This window comes from Danio rerio, chromosome 7, assembly GCF_052040795.2.
Source record: "Danio rerio strain M-AB ecotype USA chromosome 7, GRCz13ab, whole genome shotgun sequence".
Classification (NCBI taxonomy): Eukaryota; Metazoa; Chordata; class Actinopteri; order Cypriniformes; family Danionidae; genus Danio; species Danio rerio.
This window is the reverse complement of record NC_141027.1, coordinates 3422871-3447816: the sequence shown is the minus strand read 5'-3', so window position 1 is coordinate 3447816 and position 24946 is coordinate 3422871. Positions and strand designations below refer to the sequence as shown.

The following is a 24946-nucleotide window of genomic DNA, read 5'->3' as shown; positions in this document are numbered from 1 at the left end:
TGATATCGCTGACCCTGTCTTCTTCTCCCCACCCAACAAACTTTATTACAAATACTTTTTAGGATCTTAGTTTACAGAGCTTGTTCCTTGGGAGCTCAAAACTTGTTGCTAGGGGATTGAATTCATCTTTATTTCTCTAGTACTTTTACAATGTAAATTGTGTCAAAGCAGCTTTACATAGAAGACCATAGTAAATTGAAACAGTATAGTTCAGTTTTCAGAGTTGAAATTCAGTTTAGTTTAGTTCTGTGTGGTTTAATATTCAATACTGACATTCCAAACACTGTGAAGCAAATCCATCAATGTGCAGCTCTACACTCGCTCTATCTCGAATGACTCTCCCCATACAGTTGAATAGAGCGCTTGGACCAGGAAGCCGCTTCGCGTCACGTCACACTTAACAAGCGGGTAGTATAACACTGTAGCAGATGATACTAAAGCTTCAAAAGCTTGAATTATGCAAGCCAGTGGCGACAGCGGAGGAACAAACTTCACCAATTGGCGAAAGTGAATGATAAAAAAACTCAAGAGAAACCAGACTCAATTGGGCATGACCATTTCTTCTATGGGCAAACAGAAGCTCAGGATCAGTCTCATGCTCGCCACTCCTCCATGACCACCACAGCAGCTGCTCAGGATACGGCCTGGACCTGGAAACCTCTGGAATAATTAAAAACAGACTAACATAAGCGCAGATGCCGTTCAACTTGTAATATCTTTAGGGAAGTGTTCCCACCTCTGGTTACCCTAAATAATGCAGACTAACAATCCTTTAAAAGATTTGGACTTCAACAGCATTTGTGTTTTATGTGTATGCTAATGCAAAGAGATGTTTCTTTAATCTAGTTTTAAACTGACAGAGTGTGTCTGCTTCCCGAACTGTGCTAGGAAGGCTGTTCCAGAGTTTAGGTGCCAGATACAAGTGTTGCTCTCTGCAGAGCCATTTGAGGAGAGCTGAGCTCCAGCGAGGGGGAGCTTAAGCTTGAGCTCCACCTTTTTTGCACTTCTTCTACGACTGATGTCACTGGGGGTAGGGTTAGGGGTGGGGTTGGTGTACGCATTAAAACAGCTTACAGGAGGAGGAGCGACAGCTCATGCTCCCCCTCGCTGGAGCTCAGCTCTCCTCAAATGGCTCTGCAGCGAGCACCCTCTCGCCAGATATGATGCCAAGGAGTGTCCAAAAAGATGATTAAGACTTGTTGATTGTGTGTCAGATAAACCCTCCTTTATGTCTCTCTGACATTGCTTTTATAGTTATATAGTTCTCATTGGCATTTATAATGGTTGACACTTCATAATTCCTACAACTTGTTAATTGTTAAAAATGAAAGAAATTAAAAGGAAATCTCTCACATTCACAAAAAAAGTGTTAATTTCAATGAAAATAGATGGGTAAGTTATTAGGGGTGTACGCACAGTAGGCTCTCCATGTGAGGACACGTTTGACCACTATATCCAGAATTGTTTCCTTCAGCAAACCTCCTTATACCTCCAGCGCGATATTGTCATGAACATTTTATGAGCGTCAAAATCTTTAGATCTGTTTGGCAAAATATTCGCCTATGTGTCCTAGTTGACTCAAAATACCAACAAAAAAAAAATTATAAACATAAAGCAACCTCCATTGTATTGAGCGAGAGACACTTCACTTTTTGTTTTCTTCTAAACTTTTAGAAGAAACGCTTTGATAACATAAGCTTGTTTGGGCTCGGAATGTATATATGCAGTGTGAGTGTGGGTCATCAGGAGGACGACCCAAGCTTGGTTCAAGGCATCTGTGCCTAGTGTGAGTGCACCATAACGAGAAGAATAATGCAGTAAACTGGAAAATTATTAGTGCTGCAAACCCGATCGTTTATGCCTGAAGAGTCAAACTCACTGAATCTACAGTTAACCGTCAACCTAAATCTAAACTCCTCATCCAATTATTAAGTTCAACGGGCATATGTGAAAACCACAGGTACATTATTTTTTGAAGTTTGGAAATAACCTCTAAGATAAAATACAAACAGCACAACAGAAAGTGTTTTTACTGGTAAAATAGATGAAAATTAATGACAACCAATTCACCTGAAAAAAAATAAAATAAAAAATAAATAAATAAAACATGGAAAGGAGAAGCAAGAAAATACCACAATATTTTTTTGAGGTGGATATTTATGTGAAGAAGTATTGTATTATTTTTAGTTTCATGACTTTATTCAAATGAACAGACTTCCACAGAAGTACAGAAAAACATATGAATAAGGAAGAAAATGAGAAAGTCCTTTGTTTAGTGTGGTAAGCAAATGATGTGAGATGCTGAATGACGGATGAGTGCAGATATAGAATAATCACCTATTCTGAAGCTGCAGACAGAAACATCAGACTGAGAACAGAAACGCCACCAAGGAGGTAAGAACTACTCACATTCACAATCTTCTATCTGGATTAATAACACTTCTGCCATATGTTGATGTTCTTATTGATTGTGCACTCTGCTTTTGTTTCTTTAACCAGCTGATACCTTTTATTCCAGAAAGAATCTGACAGTCTATATTTCTCTTCCTCAGAAATGGCTCAATCTCTATATTTCCCTCTTCTCCTCATTGGTGAGTGTGTTTGTAGTTTTATGTACTGTATGGTTTATAGTTTCATTAGGTTTGACTCTGTTCTGGAAAGCATTAAAGCAAAGTGTGTCTTTCACAGCTCTCTGCTCCATATCTGAATGTGTTCAGCGTCAGTATCACTTTATAAATGAGAACAAGACCTGGGCTGAAGCTCAGAGATACTGCAGAGAGAAATACACAGATCTGGCCACCACTGACAACATGAACGACATGATCCAGATGAACAAGAGTGTGAAAGATGGAGGTGTTGAGATTATCTCGATTGGTCTTCAGAAGATGAGTGCTTATAAATGGTATTGGTCTTCAGGTGACCCTGCGCTCTTTCTGAACTGGGCATCTGGACAACCAGCCGGCAAGGATAATTGTACTGTTATGAGAAATGGACAGTGGTTTGATGAGCCATGTAGTGACACCTCATTCTTCATCTGCTACAGTGAGTAAAAACCTCTAAAGTAACTTTTATTTATTTATTTTTTTTTAATGAAGCTTCAAATTGAAATGTATATGTGATAATGACAAACAATCTAAATTGGTATAAATGTGAAACAAAAACAATTTAAGTCAAATATTTATAATGTTGTTTTATATATCCGCTGGTATTTTAGTATCTGTCTCTGTGAAAGAGCTTTAGTGGAGTTGATCTGCCTTTAATAGTAACATTTATACTAAACTAAACTGAATCAGTTTTAACCATTCTACCATACTACTACACCACTCTATGATTTTCAGCTTTCAGCAGTGACATTTGCATTTGTACTGGCACAGTTTCAGTTTACTAGAGCTTCATCTATGTTAAGCTGTTTTGACACAATCTACATTGTAAAAACGTTATAGAATAGAATAGATTAATTGACTTGAGTTTGCTGAAATGTTCCATCTTAAATACTGTTGTGGCTTTTGAATTCTCTTATCGTCACCTATGTTAAGCTGCTTTGGCACAATCTACATTGTAAAAAGAGCTCTGAAAAAATAAAGATGAGAATGTTTTTTTTAATATTTGACAAATCTAATTGGAAAACAAAAATAAATAGAAATAGAAACTAAATCATGATCTAAAAGACAACTTAAAGTCTAAGTATATCATAGTAAAGTTTCATGAATTCATTTTGAGGGGAGCATAGGCAGATCATTGACAAGGCTAAGTCATCATCATTGACAATCATATTCCCTGAGGACTACACCTTTAACTAAACAGCTCCTCCTTCACAGCCTCTTAGCAAAGCACACCAATCAGTGTTGCTGGCCCGGATCAATCAGGTGTCAGCCCACCGCTCTACAATGTTTGCCATGTAGGGTGTCCATGTATAAATTAGCTCATCACAGGGAGTTGAACATTAACTTCAAGAGGACTTCAAAAGAATCAACTCTTTAGAACTGAGCATACGAATCTTCCAGCGATCGTTCAAATAGACAGTTGACTCGAAATACGAATATTGCTATGCAAATATAGTAAAAATCCTTTAATATTTATCCAGGGTAAAAAGTTAAGGTTAAGGCTGTAGATTTATAAATATGCACAGACACTGTTGTTTATAATACAAGCTTCAACGCATCCAATTGACTTTGAATGGGTGACCTCAGGTGTTGCCGAACTGCACTGTGAATCCGTCGGCGCCACTTCAGAGGCATTGCTCGCTGCAGAAGTTGGGACTTGCTTAACTTTTCAAGCGCCGATGGAAGCGTCAGACAATCAGATTGCTGTATGCAAATACACCAGCTCAGACAGTGGCCTATTGCTGACTAATTTGATTAACTTCGCTGCTATGATGATCGCATCAGCCCCAACTACAGACACACCCTCTGTCAAGCATTGATACTGAGGCCCCATGTGAATGGGACGTAAAAGCTTCATCAAGACCCTTGCCTAGTCTTGAGTTGATGTGGAGAACATTTTCCCTGGAGTGGAGTATCTAGAAAAGATCTAACAGATACAAGGAAGATTGTAAAACATTACAGTAAAATTAGGACCACTTTACCCATAACACAGAGGCATTTAAAATCACACCAAACATGAATATAGAGCCACAAGATACACCATATTAAAAACTTGGACATTCTGTGTGGAGTTACTCTGGTAAAGAAAGAAAAGTCCACGGCAATTATTATTTTAGTGTTGGACAATTCTCGTGGTCGTGCCTCGTGTGGAATTCCATAAGCTCTGCAGGTAAAATTAGACAATGATGTTCGATAGTTTAGGCTGCAGATGTTCCCCTTCGGTTGGGGAACTCCAGTGCTATAAGTGGATTTGATCTTTGTGAAAATCCACGAAATGGGAGGATTCGGATCAGAAGCCGCTTGTCTGGAGAGTATTGAATGGGCCAATGAATTAAATGAATTGGCAGCGTAAGCTTGCGCAGGTGTGCTGCATTGCCAATTATCCCAGCAAATAAGCACACCTGGAGCGAGCAAACGCCATCCTTTTCGCTTCAGATCCTTTCTGAGTGAGTTGATGAGGGTTCCTCTTGCTATTCAGCACTTCAGAGCGAACAAGTGTCTCCCGGTCCAGAGTGGGTTTTCGCAGCGGCAGACGGTCGAGCTGGGTTTCTCCCTTGCCTGCGGTTCTTTGGGTCCGGTCCTCCAGAGCGGTGCGCATTGTTGCAACTTTCCTAAAAGAGCAACACAGTCGTGCAGCACGTCCTTTTCAGGATGGCGCTCCGACTGTCCGTTTCTGGATTCGGGGGTTTCCTGGCTCCGGATGATGGACACGATCACTGCATTGCATGTTTGGGGGTCCAGCATGTTAATGCGGTGCTCGCGGGCGGTTCATGTCGTCATTGCAAAGCCATGACCGTTGCACAGCTAAGATCGTGGCTAACTTTTGTAAGAGAGCGAGCCACCCCAGTTGCCTCCTGTTCTAAAAAAGCAGCGGGCGCTCGGACAGATCTGAGGGTTCCAGAGGGAGATAATCCGCCGCCCACGGGCTCGCGGACCTCTCGCTCCTCACGGCGCTCCATCCAAGCTTCGGGCAGTGGGAGTGATCCGTCTAACCAAATGGTAGCTCTCACGCTCGCTGACACCGGAGATCAGATGTCCTCCGTGGCATCGGAGGGTGGGCTTTCGCTGTCCGACGAAGATCCGGACCCGCTCTCCCCCTCCGGGCAGGTGAGCGCCGTCAAATCGGATCCTGAAGCGAACATGTTAGCCGTGCTTTCCCGGGCTGCTTCGGCCGTGGGGTTGGAGCTGGTTCATCCCCCAGCTCCGCTGTCGGACCGACTAGATTGATGTTACGTAGAGGACCAGATGGCGAAGCCTTCGAAGCCTCTCGTCCCGTTCTTCCCGGAAGTGCACAGTAGGATCACGCAGTCTTGGAGGGCACCTTTCTCTGCCCATGCTGCGTGTCCCTCCGCCCTCACCGCCCTTGACGGCGGAGCTGCCAGGGGGTATGAGGCGATCCCGTCAGTGGAGTGCACTATCGCAGTCAATCTTTGTCCGCGTGGCGCCTCTACGTGGCGGGGTTTGCCCCGCCTCCCGTCCAAAGCCTGTAGGTTGTCGGCCTCCCTCGGAGCCAGAGCTTATAAGGCTGCGGGCCAGGCTCCTTCTGCTTTGCATGCGATGCCCGATGGCCGAGCTGCACGAGGGCGGGTCTAACCCAGGCTTACTACATGAGCTGCGCACCGCGACCAACTATGCTCTTCGGACAACTAAGTCCGCCGCCTGTGCGCTGGGGAGGACGATGTCCACACTTGTGGTTCAGGAACGCCACCTCTGGCTAAACCTGGCCGATATGCACGATGTTGACAAAGTTCGCTTACTTGACTCGCCCATATCCCAGGCTGGTCTGTTCGGCGACACCGTCGGTGAATTCACCCAGGAATTCAAGGCGGTGAAAGAGCAGTCGGATGCGATGGGCAATGTCATCTATCGTTGCAGCCGTAATCCACCTCAAAGCAGGCAGCCCCCCCTGCCCAGGGCGCCGTTAAGTCCGGTAAACGGACCGCGAAGCGTCCCTGAGACAGGCCATCTGGAGAAGAGGAAACTTGCTCTTTCCCCGCTGGAGGGCGGGGCTCCAATTACAAAAGTACTTTTCAGTGCCACCAAAACATCAATGAAAGAGCACTTTTCCCCTTCCCCGGTGGTGACAGCATGAACTCTGCCCGTCCGGGATGCGCTGCCTTCCGGCTCGCAGATTCTATGTGCTTCACCAGTGGCTCACGAGCGCTGGGGGGACGGTCTCCCTTCCCTCAGCCCTCCAGCCCCCTCTCCGGAGTCAGGGTGCGGAGCCAGAGCGAATCGCTCTCCTCCAGCTCTTCCGCGGGACCCTCGTGCTTCCCGGATCAGCACACCCACTCCGCGCTGCCCCACTGCTGGTACGTCAGCGATTGTAGTGATGACTCCATTAGCGAGGGCTCTGCCTGCCTGGTTAGCGCGGGCCAGCCCCTCGCGGTGGCTCATACGCACAATCAGACTCGGTTACGCAATTCCCTTTGCGGAACGGCCCCCCAAGTTCACGGGCGTGTATTTCTCCAGGGTCAACCCCCTGTCCGCCCCTGTCTTGTGAGAGGAGATTGCTGCCCTCCTGGCAAAGGGTGCAATCGAGCCAGTTCCTCCAGCCGAGATGGAGAGTGGGTTTTACAGCCCATACTTCATCGTACCCAAGAAGTGCGGTGGGTCACGACCAATCCTAGATCTGTGTGTTTTGAACCGCTGTCTGCACAAGCTGCCATTCAGAATGCTCACACAGAGGCGCATTCTCCAATGCGTTCGTCCTCGGGATTGGTTTGTAGCCATAGACCTGAAGGACGCGTATTTCCATGTCTCCATTCTTCCACGCCACCGCCAATTTCTGCGGTTTGCGTTCGAGGGTTGAGCGTGGCAGTACAAGGTCCTCCCCTTCGGGCTCTCTGTCTCCGCGAGTCTTCAGCAAACTCGCGGAGGGTGCCTTAGCACCCCTTCGGCTCGCGGGCATCCGCATGCTCAATTATCTCGACGACTGGCTGATTTTGGCCCACTCGCGGGAGCAATTGATTATGCACAGGGACAAGGTGCTTCGACATCTCTGCCTACTGGGGCTTCAGGTCAACCAAGAAAAGAGCAAACTCACCCCCATGCAGAGGATCTCTTTTCTCGGGATGGAGCTGGACTCGATCACCATGGTAGCGCACCTCTCCGAGGAACGCACTCGCCTGTTGCTGAACTGTCTGAGAGAGCTCGACAGCCAACTAGTGGTCCCACTGAAGTTCTTTCAGAGGCTCCTGGGGCATATGGCATCCGCAGCCGCCGTCACGCTGCTCGGATTGCTCCATATAAGACCACTGCAGCACTGGCATCACGATCGGGTCCCAAGACGCGCATGGCAGGCAGGCACACACCGGGTCTCTGTTACTGCGCTGTGTCGCCGCGCCCTCAGCCCTTGGAACGACCACTCGTTCCTACAGGCCGGTGTGCCTCTAGGACAGGCGTCCAGCCATGTTGTTGTTTCAACGGATGGTTCCAACACGGGTTAGGGGGCCGTGTGTCACGGGCATGCAGCTGCGGGCCTGTGGAAGGGTGCCCAGTTGCATTGGCATATCAATCGCCTAGAGCTGTTGGCGGTGTTCCTCGCTCTCCCTCGCTTTTTACCGGTGCTGGAGGGGCAACACGTGCTGGTCAGGACGGACAGTACGGCGGCGGCGGCGTATATCAACCGTATGGGGAGTATGCGCTCTCGCCGCATGTCTCAGCTCGCCCGCCGTCTGCTCCTCTGGAGTCACCTGCGGCTAAAATCGCTGCGCGCCATTCACGTTCCAGGCACGCTCAATCGTGCAGCCGATGCGCTCTCACGACAGCTGTTATGCCCTGGAGAATGGAGACTCCACCCCGAGTCTGTTCAGCTGATATGGGCGCAATTTGGGGAGGCCCAGATCGATCTGTTTGCTTCCCCCAAGAACGCTCATTGCCAGTTGTTTTTTCCCTGACCGACGGCTCTCTCGGCACGAATGCACTGGCCCACAGCTGGCCTCGGGGAATGCGCAAGTCCCCCAGTGAGCCTGCTCGCGCAGTTACTGTGCAAGGTCAAGGAGGACGAGGAACAGGTTCTGCTAGTTGCGCCCCTTTGGCCCAACCGGACCTGGATATCAGAGCTCTCACTCCTCGCAACGGCCCTCCCCTGGCGGATCCCTTTGAGAGAGGACCTACTCTCTCAGGGACAGGGCACCATCTGGCACCCTCGCCTCGATCTTTGGAACCTCCATGTGTGGTCCTTAGACGCAAGGAAGACTTAGGTAACCTACCGACTGCGGTGGTTAATACCATCACTCAGGCAAGAGCCCCCTCCATGAGGCACGCCTACGCCCTGAAGTGGAGTCTATTCACTGAATGGTGCGTCTCTCGCAGAGAAGACCCCCGAAACTGCCAGATTAGTGTTGTGCTCTCTTTCCTTCAAGAGAGGTTGGACAGCAGGCTGTCGCCCTCCACTCTCAAGGTTTACGTGGCCGCCATCTCCGCTTATCATAACGCGGTAGCTGGCGGCACCGTGGGAAAGCATAACCTCATCATCCGGTTCCTTAGGGGTGCTAGGCGAATTAATCCATCTCGTCCCCCTCTCATGCCCTCTTGGGATCCCTTTGAGCCACTCAAATCAGTATCTCTAAGATTTCTGTCCCTGAAGACAGCTCTGCTGGTCGCGTTGGCCTTCATCAAGAGGGTCGGGGACCTGGAGGCATTTTCGGTCAGTGACTCGTGCCTGGAATTCAGGCCGGATTACTCTCACGTCATCCTGAGACCCCGCCCGGGTTATGTGCCTAAGGTTCCTACCACCCCTTTTAGAGATCAGGTAGTGAACCTGCAAGCGCTGTCCCCGGAGGAGGCAGACCCAGCCCTTTCTTTATTTTGTCCAGTTCACGCTCTGCGCATTTATGTGGACCGTACTCAGAAATTTAGATCATCTGAGCAGCTCTTTGTCTGTTATGGCGGTCGGCAGCAGGGAAGTGCCGTATCGAAACAAAGATTATCCCACTGTAGTGTGGATGCCATTTCACTCGCTTATTCGAGTCGAGTTCAGCCGTGTCCAACGGGAGTGCGTGCACACTCCACTCGAAGCGTTGCATCCTCTTGGGCGCGTGCACGCGGCGCCTCTCTAACAGACATCTGTAGAGCTGCGAGCTGGGCGACACCCAACACATTTGCAAGGTTTTACAATCTGGGAGTGGAGTCAGTTTCCTCAAGGGTATTAGGTAACCCTTTGGTGATTGAGAAAACAACTCGGTAGGGTGTTGAGACATGCTTGCTGCACCATTTTCCCTAACACGGAGATACGTGCGCCTTTTTATCTGTCAGTAAAGTTCACCGTCAGATTCCTCCGTGGCCCCCAGCACTGACTCAGCGGAGGAGTCACTTGCTGGCCCACTACGTTGTATGTTTGCCCGCTGGTCAGCCCGCGTGTTGGTTATAGGTGCCTGCTGTGCGTGATCCCCACTAGGCGATCCCATATGCTTATTCCGCCACGGTTAAGCCCCCCCCGGGCGGACCCGTGTCTTCCCTCTCCGCTAACCACTCTTTTGCTATGCGTACTCCCCCTTTTTAGGGCTAGTCCATATGTAAATTCTGCCATCTATCCCCCCTTGGGTAACGGATGACCTCCGCAGCGTCCTCCCTATCGGGATTGCACGCTTCCCAACGTACTGTCGTGTTTCCTAGAATTATCTAGATGCTCACGACTTCCCAAAAAATATATCTAAATCCGTAAAACTTCTGTTAAAGTAGGATAAATTAGGGCCAGGGACACATTGGAGGACCGCGCCTCCCATGATGTGGGTGCGTCACGCTTGCTTGACTGTCCCCTCATCGGGGGCGTTGGTAAGGTGCAGTCATTATGGCGCTTTCCATATTCTCCCATTTCGTGGATTTTCACAAAGATCAAATCCACTTATAGCACTGGAGTTCCTCAACCGAAGGTGAACGTTCGAGGTTACAGAAGTAACCCTTCGTTCCCCGAGGAGGGGAACGGAAGTGCTATACTCCGTTGCTATAATGACTGTCCCTTAGCTGTTTGAAAGTCTCTTCAGCTTAAAAGGACACCTGCGCAAGCTTACGCTGCCAATTCATTGCATTCATTGGCCTGTTCAATACTCTCCAGACAAGCGGCTTCTGATCCGAATCCTCCCATTTCGTAGATTTTCACAAAGATCAAATCCACTTATAGCACTTCCGTTCCCCTCCTCGGGGAACGAAGGGTTACTTCTGTAACCTTAAACGTTTGTGCATGTAAAAATAAATCCCTCAAAATATGTTTTCAAGAGTAAAAGAAAGTTATTGATTAATAGAAAATAAACTGATCAAGAAAAATGTTTCCATTTGATTTTCTTAAAGTGAGCAGAGGACTGGTGTTTGTCAATCAGACAGTGAACTGGAGAGATGCTCTGAGTTACTGCAGACAGAATCACATTGATCTGGTCAGTGTGAGGAACCAGAATGAGAGTCAACAGCTGGAGAAGTTCATTAATGACAGAAACTCATCTGGATCTGCAGTCTGGATCGGTCTGTTCAGTGACCCATGGCAGTGGTCAGATCAGAGCAACTCCTCATTCAGATACTGGGATACCCATCAACCTGATAATTATGGAGGTAATGAAAAGTGCGTAGGAATGAATCAACATGCTCAGGGAAAATGGCATGACATCTCCTGTAACAGCCAGTATACTTTTGTGTGTCATGAAGGTGAGCAGATCCTGCAAACACACTCAATCCATCATCAGCTCCAGATCTCTTAAAGTTGACTCTACATGTCTGACATGACAAATTCCTCCACAGTGTTTGTTCTGCATGTTGTTGTTGATCAGTCTCTCTCTAGTTTCTGCTTGTTTTGTGTCCAGATAAACTGATTGTGATCCAGCAGAATCTGTCGTGGTCTGAAGCTCTGAGATACTGCAGACAGAATCATGTGGATCTGGTCTCGGTTCAGTCAGTGGAGATGCAGTATGAGGTGATGAACGTGGTTAAACTGGCGTCTACTGAGGCAGTGTGGTTGGGTTTACACAACTTCTGCAGCGTGAACATGTGGCTCTGGCTCACTGGAGACATGGTGTGCTATCAGAACTGGGCTCCAGGGAACGGCAGCACACCGGAAAACTGCAAACTGGAGAACAGAAAAGGAGCAGTTCAGTCTGGAGGAGATCAGACCTGGATCAGCCTTCCTGAATCTCATAGACTCAACTTCATCTGCACTAACTACTGAGAGAAGATGTGTCTGTGTGTTTACTTACATTCACTGTGTTTTCAACTTGTGTATGCTTGATTTGTTCTTGTAAAAGTTCTCAGTGAATCTGCTGTTTGTACTTTAAAAGTAGTAGTTTTATTTCTGTATTTTATTTAACATTATATAACCTGCTTTTAAAGTTTTGAAACCATTGTTTAAGATTTAAGGTTCTTCTGTTTTCAAGATCTGCTGGTGTTTGGTCTCTCTGTTTTGCTGAATGTGATTCTGTGAGCAGCAGATCTTCAGTAAATCATGATTTGTGTCTCAGCTGAATGAAATCTGCTTTATTCAGAAAGGCAGAAGAGAAGTTTGGGTATAAAATGTGATTGATCCTAAATCATGAAATAAAAAGAACATCACAGGCTAGTAGCCAGTCTGGTGTAAATGGAGGTTCTTTTTCTTAAAATGCCTAAAAAAATCTCTCTTTTTTTGCAGTTATTCACGTCATTTTCTATTTAATTATAAGCTTTAAATACTGCATTTTAGTGACATTTTAAGCACTTTTTTAGCTGAATTATCTTGTCGGGTGGTCACCATAACCACACTTGTTATTGTACCAAAATATTTTCTAAAGGTTTTTAACAAAAACATGAATAAATACTTATTTTTAAAATACAAAAGTATTATGTCATAAAAATAAGAACCTGTTAAAGTTTTAAATTAAAAACTGTAGACTTTATTAGGCATACACCACGTTCAACGTTTTTGAGAGGTACACATTGGCATCATCCACGGCGAAAGCTATGCTATCATGCGAAGGCTGCAGCAGAGCATATATGGGCACTTGACTCAGAAGTAAAAATCAGCCTTTAGGTGAGTGATATGGGGGAAAAGCTGAGTAGTACTTAGTGCTGGAAGGAAGAAAGGGGAAAAAAGTGGCTGTGTCATGCCCTCGCCCTTAGATGCTTGAAGTGGCTGAGTCATGTCCTTGCTCTTGGATGCCGGAAGGTGGTTGTCGCCTGGTAAGGATCTTCTGGGCTTCTTTGTGGCACTGCCTGAGACGTATGTAGGTCTTGAAGGCATCAGATGACCAGCTTCCCAGGGTCTGTGTTTGCTGCTGTGAGAGACCTTTTAGCGCTGCTGTGGTGGCTGCTTTAATTCTAATGAAGTTACTGTTGGTATGAATATGGAGGAAAGCCTGAAAGGCGAATGACTTCTTTGAGGTGTTTCATAAACCAGAATAGCGTTACTGGGCTATGGTTGTCATCCATGAATGGGGGGAAGGGACTGGGATTTTAGGACTTCCTGAAATGTATAAAGGCTAAGAGTGTTTGAAAGCGGCATGTGGGGGAGGGGAAATCAAATATGTAAATGAAATGTCTTTTGATAGATTGATCTGTTTTGCTTTGTTTAATGAGGAAAGTAGTTTTCTAATCGTCAAAAGGTTAGATCTGAGACTGTGAGTGCTTTTGTTGAAATTAGAGGTAATAGTTTATTTCTGCCAAATCGACTCTACACCATAACTTTTCAATCCAGATGGACGGGGCAACCATTACTGCATCCAAAATGGTTAAAAGCCTTGGAGTAACGATTGATGACCAACTAAACTTCTCTGACCACATCTCTAGAACTGCTCGATCGTGCAGATTCACACTCTATAACATCAGAAAGATCCGACCCTTCTTATCTGAACATGCAGCTCAACTCCTTGTTCAAGCTCTTGTTCTCTCCAAACTGGATTACTGTAACTCTCTACTAGCCGGGCTTCCAGCTAACTCTATCAAGCCTCTTAAACTGCTCCAGAATGCAGCAGCACGGGTTGTCTTCAATGAACCTAAACGAGCACATGTCACTCCGCTGCTAGTCCGTTTGCACTGGCTGCCAGTTGCTGCTCGCATCAAATTCAAAGCTCTGATGTTTGCCTACAAAGTGACTTCTGGCCTTGCTCCTTCTTATCTGCTCTCACTTCTGCAGATCTATGTGCCCTCCAGAAACTTGCATTCTGTGAATGAACGTCACCTCGTGGTTCCATCCCAAAGGGGGAAGAAATCACTTTCGCTCACGCTCACGCTCAATCTGCCCAGTTGGTGGAATGAACTCCCTAACTGCATCAGAACAGCAGAGTCACTCGCTACTTTCAAGAAACGACTAAAAACTCAACTATTTAGTCTCCACTACACTTCCTAATCTGTAATTGCCTCTCTGAATATCACACTAACTGTACAAAAAAATAAAAAATAAATAAATAAATACTAATACTACTAATACTTCCCTTCTTAGACTTTACAGACCTGAAACTTGCTTATAGCACTTATTTATTGTTGCTCTTGGTTGTGTAAATTGCTTCCTTGTCCTCATTTGTAAGTCGCTTTGGATAAAAGCATCTGCTAAATGACTAAATGTAAATGTAAATGTAAATGTAGTGATTTTCTAAACGTCTAAGGAAACCAAAAAACAAAAGGGTGAACAAAGCATTGAGAGTGCTGTCTGTATGGGTAGACAGATGACCACTGTGGAGTCTAAAACTGCATTTGGAGTGTGATGGACAGCCTGGAGTCAATGTTGGAATTTCCTACAATTAGTATTTTATCAGTTTTAACTAGTAAGGTAAAAATGTCTTTTAGAAAATTGACATAGGGTCCTAGGGGTCTATAAGCTGTGATCAAAGAGAGAGATAACATGTTTGTTATTTTTTTTATATCCAGAATCGTCTTTCAGCAAGTCTTTTAAAAAAAGATGACAACATTGTCATGTGTAACGAAGGTCAGCTATCTAGCTTCCTTGTTAGAGCAACTAATTCTCATGCAAACAAGAACTCGTGGGTTTAAACATGCAAAGTACATAGTTGGGGGTATGTTGTGTGATGGACTGCCTGGAGTCGAAAATGTTATATCAGTTAAGTTCACGTTATGCTGAATAATACACATTTCTAGCTTTTGATTGGAGCAACGATTTCAGCAAAAAAACTGTTATATAAAGTTAATTAAACTGCGGACACTGAATGCTAAGAATGAAACGTGAAAGCGTACGTTATTAAGGTAAAGTTGGTTTTATATTCACACATTCTATCAGTGATAACTTGTGACACACTCCCAATATTGTTTACCACGACACTTTGAATATTCGGTCTGAAATAACCTGCAATTGTGACTTGAAAACAACATTAACATTCATTAAATGTTTATTTGACTGTGAACAATATTGTAATTTGAACAATTGAACAATTTGAACAATATTCTAATATGATTTCGCTATTTAGAGTGAAATTATATTATTAAGAAGAAAGTCTGAATGTGTGAATATAAAACCAACTTTACCTCTGTGTAAGTTCACATGCCCTGTTTAACAGGTGCAGTCTGCTGTCAGAATGCAGGTGTTTTGCTTATTGATGATTACCCAGAGCTTGTATAACATTAGCTATTAGGTCTGTCTTTTTTCCTTGTCTTTGACTGGGTAGAACCGCAATTTTTTTAGCGTTACATAGTTTTGAATTTGGTAATCATGGAGCATTATTTCTTGCACATGACCACACAGAACAACATTGTTGGCATCCAAAGACTTGTAGGCCTTTAACTTCTCTCTTGTTAAAACACTGTAATGAGATTGTATATTTGGGGCTGGATGCTTGGTCATTTCATCTTAGCCAGTATCCATTAGGAGGGTGCTATTCAATCAATCAATCAAGCCTTTATTTGTCACTGCACTTTCGTATAGCGAAATTGGACCCCCCAGACCGGGGGGCCTGCAAATGGACCTGTTAGATGAACGCCTCTCACTCTAATGTTAATTTAGCCAAATCACTTGTGCTTATCACTAGGTGACATGCTGTTATATTACGCTAAAAAGCATTATGTCAATAATATAGATAATATATAATAAATATAACTTATTTTTAAGACAACATCAAACTCTGTACCACATTTGATGCCATTCCCTCACTTTTTTATGCAGGGTAACCTTTGATTTGGTTTGCCATCCTCTCTGAGAGGGAGAATGATGGGGATGGTTTAGAGATTGTCATTTTAAATGTAATGTAACCTTTGTTTGTTGTATTGTTAAGTACAAAAAGGTAACTTAAATTAAGTTTATCAATTCAAATGGTGTCATTTAATCAGATTTAATTTAAAATGTAAATACTGTCGCCTGACGCATAGAGGCAAAGTTTGTAAGCAAATTCGTTCTGTTGAAAGGTTACTGGCAGGTTCCTTTAACACCTCAAGCGCAAAATATTACTGCATTTGTGACATCTTTTCAGGATTATACTCTTATTCTGTTGTGACCACCAACATTTCATAGATTAATGAATCAGTTTGTGTCGGGTCTTTCGGGTTGTGCAGTTTATTTAGATGACATGGTTGTTTGCAGTGATACATGGCAACAGCATCTGGAGCGTGTTCTTGCTTTTTTTTTTTAAGGTTATGGCAAGCGAAACTCACTGTGAATTTAGCAAAATGCGAGTTTTCTAAGACACCAGTGTTCTTGTTTGTTTTTGGTACTTTTTTGTGATTTGCAGTGCCTGCATGGTTGCTGATTTGTGGGTGGGTTGTCTCACCTGAGACCCATTATGTGGTGCCTATAAAGAGTTCAACATTTGACATGAGAACAGAGCTCGATTAGCCCGACTTCCCCGCCTGGCGTTTTTATTACTTTATTTTGTTTTTGACCTTAAGCTCAGTTCACTACCATGAACACGGTTTTCACTACTAACTTACATCCAATCTGACTTTGCTTTCAATACTTGTTACTTATGCCATTTTTGTTAATAAATAATTTATCTTTTCAATTTACTTGGTCTGCACTATCTCTCTAATGTTACGATTCAAAGTAATATGTTGCATTCATTTTTTAAAAATATGAAATTAATTACAAAATTAACCATGGCAACATTAATGTAAAATAGTTTGGTATATTTAATTTTGGCTCACGGCTCTCAATGATATTTGGTTTTTGGCCCTTCATACAAAAAAAAAGGTTTGGGCATCCCTGCACTAAAACCGATGTTATAACATCTAAAACCCTGTTATTACTTCACAGTAGTTATTTGTGACCAATAAAGCTTACAGTACATCATTAAAGTTCATATGTAAATAATACTTTGCTCAATGTCTACATTCGTGACTGATCCTGAAGGACACTGATGTCCGCATGCAAATATGTGAAAAGAAGAAATAAGAGGAAAGAAAACTAATATGGAGGAAGTTAAATATGAACAGGGTTTTTGAGTAATAAACAAATGTGATACAAAAAGTTAAATACAAAAAACAAGTTAAGAAACAGCAGATTTGGTCTGAAATTTTAAATGTAAACTATGTTTGAAATAATGTTTTTATAGTTTATATTTAACATTTCAGATGTATTATTAAGTTTAAATATATAAAATTATTTCACGGATGTTCAATATGCAAAAAAGGGGAAATAATGTGACATGCTGAAGGACGGATGAGAGCAGATATTTAATAATCACATAGTCTGAAGCTGCAGACAAAAAACATCAGACTGAGTACAGAAACACACCACCTCTAAGGTAAGAACTACTCACATCTACAGTCTTTAACCAATGATATCTTGATGATTAAACATTGTGTTGGGATCCTGATTTGAGGTTTTCAATGCGTTTCCTCCACAGAAATGGCTCAAACTCTATATTTCCCTCTTCTCTTCATTGGTGAGTGTGTTTGTAGTTTTATTCATGGTTTATAGTTTCATTAGGTTTGACTCTGTTCTGAACAACATTAAAGCAAAGTGTCTCTTTCACAGCTCTCTGCTCCATATCTGAATGTGTTCAGCGTCGATATTTCTGTATAAATGAGAAGAAGAACTGGACTGAAGCTCAGAGATACTGCAGTGAGAAATACACAGATCTGGCCACTGTTGACAACATGAATGACATGATCCAGCTGAACAAGAGTGTGAATGTGAATGATAGAGGTGTCTGGATTGGTCTTCGTGGTATGAATGACAGCAAATGGCATTGGTCTTCAGGTGATCCTGTGCTGTTTCTGAACTGGGCATCTGAACAACCAGCCGGCAGTGATAATTGCACTGTTCTGAGTAATGGACAGTGGTTTGTTGGAGCATGTAATATCTCCTGGTTCTTCATCTGCTACAACAGTGCGTACACATAATGCTGAATATGTTTAAGTCTTTATATTGCTTTTCTAATGATAATAATATTAATAATAAAATATGTAGGGACTGCATTTGTTATCCAAAATGATTCTTTATTAATACACATTATATGATTCTGTATATGTATGTCAGAAGTTCTGTTGTGGCAGATCTCAGTAATATCAATACAAATAACTCACTTTATTGATAACAAGAATTTTTATTGATGCTCCTGTTAATCAAGTAATTTATTATTTAATCAATTCATTCATTGATTAAAGTGAGCAGAGGACTGGTGTTTGTCAATCAGTCCATGAACTGGAGAGCCGCTCAGAGTTACTGCAGACAGAATCACATTGATCTGGTCAGTGTGAGGAACCAGAATGAGAATCAACAGCTGGAGAAGTTCATTAATGACAGAAACTCATCTGGATCTCCAGTCTGGATCGGTCTGTTCAGAGACCCATGGCAGTGGTCAGATCAGAGCGACTCCTCATTCAGATACTGGGATACCCATCAACCTGATAATTATGGAGGTAATGAAAAGTGCGTAGGAATGAATCAGCATGCTCAGGGAAAATGGCATGACATCTCCTGCACCAGCTCATTTCCTTTTGTGTGTCATGAAGGTGAGCAGATCCTCCAAACACACTCAATCCATCATCAGCTCCAGATCTCTTAAGGTTGACTCTACATGTCTGACATGTCAAATTCCTCCACAGTGTTTGTTCCGCATGTTGTTGTTGATCAGTCTCTCTCTAGTTTCTGCTTTGTTTTGTGTCCAGATAAACTGATTGTGATCCAGCAGAATCTGTCGTGGTCTGAAGCTCTGAGATACTGCAGACAGAATCATGTGGATCTGGTCTCGGTTCAGTCAGTGGAGATGCAGCGTCGTGTGATGAACGTGGTTAAACTGGCGTCTACTGAGGCGGTGTGGTTGGGTTTACACAACTTCTGCAGCATGAACATGTGGCTCTGGCTGACTGGAGACATGGTGTGCTATCAGAACTGGGCTCCAGGGAACGGCAGCACACCGGAAAACTGCAAACTGGAGAACAGAAAAGGAGCAGTTCAGTCTGGAGGAGATCAGACCTGGATCAGCCTTCCTGAATCTCACAGACTCAACTTCATCTGCACTAACTACTGAGAGAAGATGTGTCTGTGTGTTTACTCACGGTCACTGTGTTTTTAACTTGTATATGCTTGATTTTTTCTTTTAAAGTTTCTGAGTGAATCTGCAATTTGTGCCTTAAAAGTAGCCTACAGTTTAGTTTCTGTATTTTATCTATATAATATTATCTATATAATATAACATGCTGTTAAATTTGAACCCCAATGTATAAGATTTTAGGGTCTTCAGTTTAAGATTTTGTTTTGTCTAATTCTGTTTAAGTGTTTTTAGAAACTGTTTTCTAGATCTGCTGGTGTTTGGTCTCTTTATGTTTTGCTCTGATCATATAAATGTCTGGCTGAATGTGAATCTGTGAGCAGCAGATCTTCTGTAAAACATGATTTGTATCTCAGCTTAATGAAATCTGCTTTATTCTAAGAGTGTACTCACACTAGGCTATACCAAACCATGCCTGAGTGCATTTGACCCCCGATTCCTGGTTCATTTGACAAGTGTGAGTGCTCCGTGCCACACCCGCAGTTGGTTGGCTCTGGTCAGGTTGGAAGAGGTGTGCCAGAGCATGGTTCATTTGGGTTTATTCTCGTTATGAGTGCAAAGTGTGCCCAACCATAAGCTGTAGACACAATGTCACTTTTAAGCAAATATTGCATATGGATTTATTAATTATTCTTACCTTTGAACAAATGCAAACTGTTGTGAGGTCCAGCCAGTTACCCCAACGCCTGTTCGGTCTTTTCAGTGCACAATGTTGATTTACTTTTAATTTAACTCATATCTGACTCCAATTTCAGTATGAGTATATATTGTCATTACACATGTACAAGTACAATGCAACGAAATGCGGTTTAAGTCTAACCAGCAGTGCAATAGCAGCAAGTGCAGGATACAGGAATAAGTTATGAAGTACAGTTATAAAAGATCTATGGTGATATTTACAGATGGATGTACTATCAACATTATATACAGGTAGTATTAGTTATGACCAGATTTACAATATACAAATATATGTGCAGGTTGCTATTAATAATCAGTAGTGTGCAGATAAATAAGCATTATTACAAGTGTAAATGTACATGGGGTGTGTACATAATTACAAATGTCCATGTGCAGTGGGTATGCACAGTTCAAATCAGTGACAAGTAAATCAGTGTAATGTAGTGCAGTGAATATGTGCAAATTTTAAATGTGCAAATGCAAACAGTGCAGTTATTGCGAGGAGTTTAAGTTAGAGGATGGGGGGGGGGGGTGGGGCAGAGTTCAAGAGGGATACAGCTCTGGGGAAAAAGCTGTTTCCTTTGTATGTCCTATATGGCTGGCAGTGTTCAAATTTAAATTCCTATAACTTCCTGAGTCTTGTACCAGCTGAGTATACAATCTCTTAAACACAAGCATGTCAGTTTTGGTCATTAAAAAGAGATGATTAACCACTATTCTAAAAAGGCAGAACCCTACTTACTCAGATTAGAATATTTTGTTGTGTGGTCCCCAAACGTATTTCATCATACCATGATCATTAGTATAGAAACATGTAGACCAATTTACTATTAGTAACTTCGAATAATCTCCATACGATTTAAATAGTATTATAAGTTTAGAGATGAAGGCCTACCCACATTTAGATTGGTCTCAAAAATACTTTGTTGTTCTAAATGGTAATTGGCCTTTTATTAGCCTTAAGTCTAAGTAATCTTGAATTAATGTCAATGTGTTAGTCGGAGTTCTAGGAACATCGTATAGCATGCCACGCTGCTCCGTCTATCGTGTTTTAGTTCATTACTAAACTGTACAGGGGATTGTGGTGTTACGGACTTAAAGGGTCACGAAACACCTAAACGTGTTTTAAGCTGTTGGCAGTCGTTTATGTGTCCCACGCTGCTATAAACACTTATTAGGACACATATTTTGCTAAAAAGTCAAAATCGGTTGTTTTTGCGTTATTTCAAGCAAATTCTTACTTCCGGTTTGAAACTAATTTTTGTAGCTGCGTCATGCCGATTAGATCTTTGCGTGCATTCCAGCGTGTAGACTGGACGTCTGTGCCTGTGAATGCATCGTGACATTTCTGAGTGTGCTGCATTCATTCATAAGAAAGACGTGGTTTAAACCAATCAGCGCGCTCTATTGTGAATGCGGTGCAACTTTATTAATACTCATGATGCTTCGAAGACTGTTTGTATCTTTACAGTGTTCAGACGGCAGAGAGATGCCACGTTGTGTTGCCAAAACAAGTGAGAGAAGAAAAATCGTTTGGAGATACGGGTTGTCTGTGTTGCTTTTATAATTTGCTGCAGTGAAGGTTTTGTTTTCATTTTCCTGCCATTTAGCTCTTCCTGTTCTATGATTTTGAAGCACTAGATTATTTTGATTCAGTGAGATGTTTACTGGATCTGGAGTATAAGGCAGTGTAGAAAGTTTAACATCTCCTATTTTCTGGCTAAAGTTTTCTATTTTATCACTGAAAAAAATCATGAAGTCATCACTACTAATTTTCGGTCGGACATTTTTCTTTCAAAGATGACTGATTATCTGTTAATTTCTAACAGTTTACGGAGGGGCTCAGCCCTGGCAGATTTTAAAGTTCTCCTATAGCTGGACATACTGTCTTTGTACGGAATTATAAAGACCTCTAAATTTGTTTTTGTTTTTTCCACTTAAGTTCCAGAGCACAGCTTGCTGTTTGAAAGCACAAGTATGACTGTTATACTATAGTGTAGTTTTATTCTCTCTAGCCTTTTTTTAAATTTATTATATTAAATAAAATAGCCAATAAATAGCCACAGCCCAGTGTTGATGTTAGCAGAAACATCCTTAACATGAGCACTTGGAAAGCAATAAGTATGCACTTAGAAAGACAGAGTAGAACGATATCTATAAAATATGATTGTTCAAAAATCATGAGATGAAGATATAAACCAGCTGAAAGGAACTGATCTACAGCCTGACTATTTATTATTTTAAATGCAGAAAACACTTGATATTTGGTTTGTTTTGTGGATGTTTAAAGTGTGTCATCAGTTACAAAACAAAGTTTTGGAAATTAATGTTTCATGAGGAATGATGGTTTTTATTGAAGTGCCACCTATTGGTGTTTGAGTGTTTCAATATGAAAGATTCAGTAGATAATACAGGAAACAGGTATAAAATGCAAAAACTCTAAATGCTTTGAAAAGTTAGCACAAAATCATTATATAGAGTATAAAACCAGAACCAGATCCTTCAGCAGCTGATTGGACTCTGGCTTCAGAACCAGTCTACTGGAAAATTTTAAATTTAACATTTCAACGCACACAACATTGAGTCAACTCACCCTAAATAATTTTTTTGGACTTGTATTTTTAATTTATATTGTTTGCATCTCATCTGGTAAAGTGTAAATTGTGTTGAGTGAAGTGGGCCACAAAACATTATAAACTGTGAGTAAACATCTAAAGGGACTGTTCATATAACTGTATATATACTTTTGCTATTTTAATTTCTCTTTATCTACTTTTACTCTTTACCCTTTTACTTTGGTGGAGTAGGGAGACATCTATTAGCCTACATATTAAATTTAGTTTGTTAGGCAGAAAGATTTGTTTCAAAATTATTTCTAAATTCAGTTTTAATTTGTAAAAAAGGAATAAATTAACAATAATTAGTTGTGGTTAAACACTTTTTTTATCCAAACACATGTCCTGTTCTTGTGCCCCATATGGTGATGCAAGACGTCTGCATCAAAACCCAACAGGTGGACCAAATCTAAACGAGTTTTTATTAAAACAAATATAAATATGTGTATAATAAAATAATACTGCTAATTATAATAATAACTTTGTACAAAAGCAAGTTGTTATGAATAAACTAAAGAAAAGCCCATTGACATGAAGGCATGGAGGTAGTGTTTTTTATTTATAAAAAATAATGTTTGTAACATTTTAATCTATTAATTATTTTCATTTGTAAAGATATTTGTGTACTGCTGTAATCCCTGTGTGTATTCAGCAATGTGTAAGTGTTTGGACCTGCATAGGTGCATAACTAACATGCTCTGCCTGATTTTAGACCAGTTTTTTGGTCTAACATGTGCCTTAATGCCCCATTCACACGGGTCTTCAGCGTCAACGCTTGACTGAAGGCGTGTCTGAAGTTGGGTCTAACGCAATCGTCATATCAGCGTCAGCCAATGAAATTCAGTCAGCAATAGGCCACTGTCTAGCTGATGTATTTGCATACAGCGATCTGATTGGCTGACGCTTCCATCAGCACTTGAAAAGTTGAGCTAGTTCCAACTTCTTCAGCGAGCAACGCCTCTAAAGTGGTGCCGACGGATCCACAGTGCAGTTCGGCAACGCCTGACATCACCCATTCAAAGTGAATGGGAAGTGCTGACGTGCCCCGTGTGAATGGGGTAACACACCCCATTTTTAGACCAGAACAACCATGAGTCCATAAAGTAGCGTAAATGGATTTGCTTTTTAATAATCTGGCACAAAACATAAAATTGACAGTTGTACTGATCTGAAAATAGCAACAAATCATGCCATACACGTTTTATGCCTTATTGTGTATTGTATGATAGAACCCAGAGACGGCAAATTTAATACAATTTTAATGGGTTACTCAAATAAGACATGAATCTAACACAACTAAAAATAAATAGTTTATTTAATCTTTATAATATTAATTATTTTTATATTATATATATATATATATATATATATATATATATATATATATATATATATATATATTTTTTTTTTTTTTTTTTTTTTTTGAGGCTGTCATTGAGTCTACTTTACTTTATTAGATTTGTTAAAGTATCATATTAGACTAAGTCTCACATATGTAATTTATCTTCAGGAAGACACCGTGTTTACCATGCTGTAACTAAAGCCCATCTTTACTGTTATTCAGTGTTTTGACAAAGAAAAGTGAGCAGCCTCATAGACCCATTTGTGTGTAAAGAGCCTTAAAATAAATGGAAAGTAAGGACCTTTGAAAAGAAAAAAATGGAAAGCAAGATCCTTTGCCTATTCAAATTTCCCTAGCAGCTCTTACTGACTTCCCCATACAACGCAGGAAATATTTCTGCGTCACGTTTAGATATTGTGTAAGTTTGAAAATGAACTCTGTAAGATAACATAAAGAAACTGCACAAAAGTGTTTCAATGGGTAAAATGGCTTGAACTAAATGACAACAGAAATTCCTTTCCATCTACATTTCCAGGGCTGGGTCGCAAGGGCAGCACCCTCATAAGAGGACCCCAGACTTCCCTCTCCCCAGAGACATAGGGCGCACTCACACTTTGCTATCCAAACCATGCCCAGGCCCGTTGGAAGGCCTGACCTGGTTGGAAGAGATGTGCTAGAACACAGGTTTTCATTGAGGCCTCCTCCAGGTGGAGACATGCCTGGAACATCTCCCTAGGTAGGCATCCAGGAGGCATCCAAAACAGATACCCAAGCCACCTCAGCTGACTTCTCTTCATGTGGAGGAGCAGTGGCTCTACTCCGAGCTCCTCTCGTGTGACAGACTTTGCCTTTCAGCTCAGCTCCTTTCTTTACCACAATGGACTGGTATACTGACCGCATTACTGCTGCAGCTGCACCAATCCACCTGTCAATCTCACGTTTCATCCTTACCTCACTTGTAAAAAAAAAAAAAAAAAAAAAAAGATACGTAGGGTGCTTTCACACCTGTAAATCAATTCAGTTGTTCCGAAACAGAGATTACAAATGTTACATTGTTGCTCTTTGCTCTTGGAGCGGTTCGCTTTCACATTGCAAAGTTTCTAATCAGACCAAAAGAGTTAAAACAAGACACGTGTGAGTAAACTCTCCTCACATTGGTCAGAGTGTCAGGGTTTATTTTGCAGCGTCCCGCTAAGCTGTCAGGAGAGGTGGTGGTTTGGTGGTGATTGACAAGGTGCGCGTGACGTGTCTGAGGAGAGATGCGGTGGGGCTATTTGAGGACCTGGAGGAAGACGCGAGATTACCGGGAGGTCA

The 24946-nt window shown here is 42.3% G+C and overlaps 3 protein-coding genes and 1 long non-coding RNA gene across 4 annotated transcripts in view; all 4 read left to right on the top strand.

The window, feature by feature from the left end:
* Positions 1-24946, top strand: part of LOC147842925 (uncharacterized) — a 959952-nt gene that overhangs the window by 769600 nt on the left and 165406 nt on the right. The window lies entirely within an intron of this gene.
* The window catches only part of si:dkey-88n24.9, a 203030-nt gene that overhangs the window by 120458 nt on the left and 57626 nt on the right, over positions 1-24946 (top strand).
* LOC147842931 (C-type mannose receptor 2-like) lies at positions 2366-13945 on the top strand. Its single transcript, XM_087260435.1, has 5 exons — positions 2366-2394; positions 2553-2591; positions 2689-3042; positions 10896-11243; positions 11399-13945. Exons 2-5 carry the CDS (start codon positions 2555-2557, stop codon positions 11758-11760), a joined length of 1101 nt encoding a protein of 366 aa, XP_087116561.1. The 5' UTR covers positions 2366-2394; positions 2553-2554; the 3' UTR covers positions 11761-13945.
* LOC147842930 (C-type mannose receptor 2-like) lies at positions 16558-19212 on the top strand. Its single transcript, XM_087260437.1, has 5 exons — positions 16558-17245; positions 17348-17386; positions 17479-17832; positions 18111-18458; positions 18615-19212. Exons 2-5 carry the CDS (start codon positions 17350-17352, stop codon positions 18974-18976), a joined length of 1101 nt encoding a protein of 366 aa, XP_087116563.1. The 5' UTR covers positions 16558-17245; positions 17348-17349; the 3' UTR covers positions 18977-19212.

Bases quoted from the DNA above. Each gene is read 5' to 3' on its own strand.
- LOC147842931 (XM_087260435.1), top strand. From the start codon at position 2,555: ATGGCTCAATCTCTATATTTCCCTCTTCTCCTCATTG. The intron at 2,592-2,688 runs GTGAGTGTGTTT...TGTCTTTCACAG, and splicing joins TTTCCCTCTTCTCCTCATTG to CTCTCTGCTCCATATCTGAA. The intron at 11,244-11,398 runs GTGAGCAGATCC...TTTTGTGTCCAG, and splicing joins TACTTTTGTGTGTCATGAAG to ATAAACTGATTGTGATCCAG.
- LOC147842930 (XM_087260437.1), top strand. From the start codon at position 17,350: ATGGCTCAAACTCTATATTTCCCTCTTCTCTTCATTG. The intron at 17,387-17,478 runs GTGAGTGTGTTT...TCTCTTTCACAG, and splicing joins TTTCCCTCTTCTCTTCATTG to CTCTCTGCTCCATATCTGAA. The intron at 18,459-18,614 runs GTGAGCAGATCC...TTTTGTGTCCAG, and splicing joins TCCTTTTGTGTGTCATGAAG to ATAAACTGATTGTGATCCAG.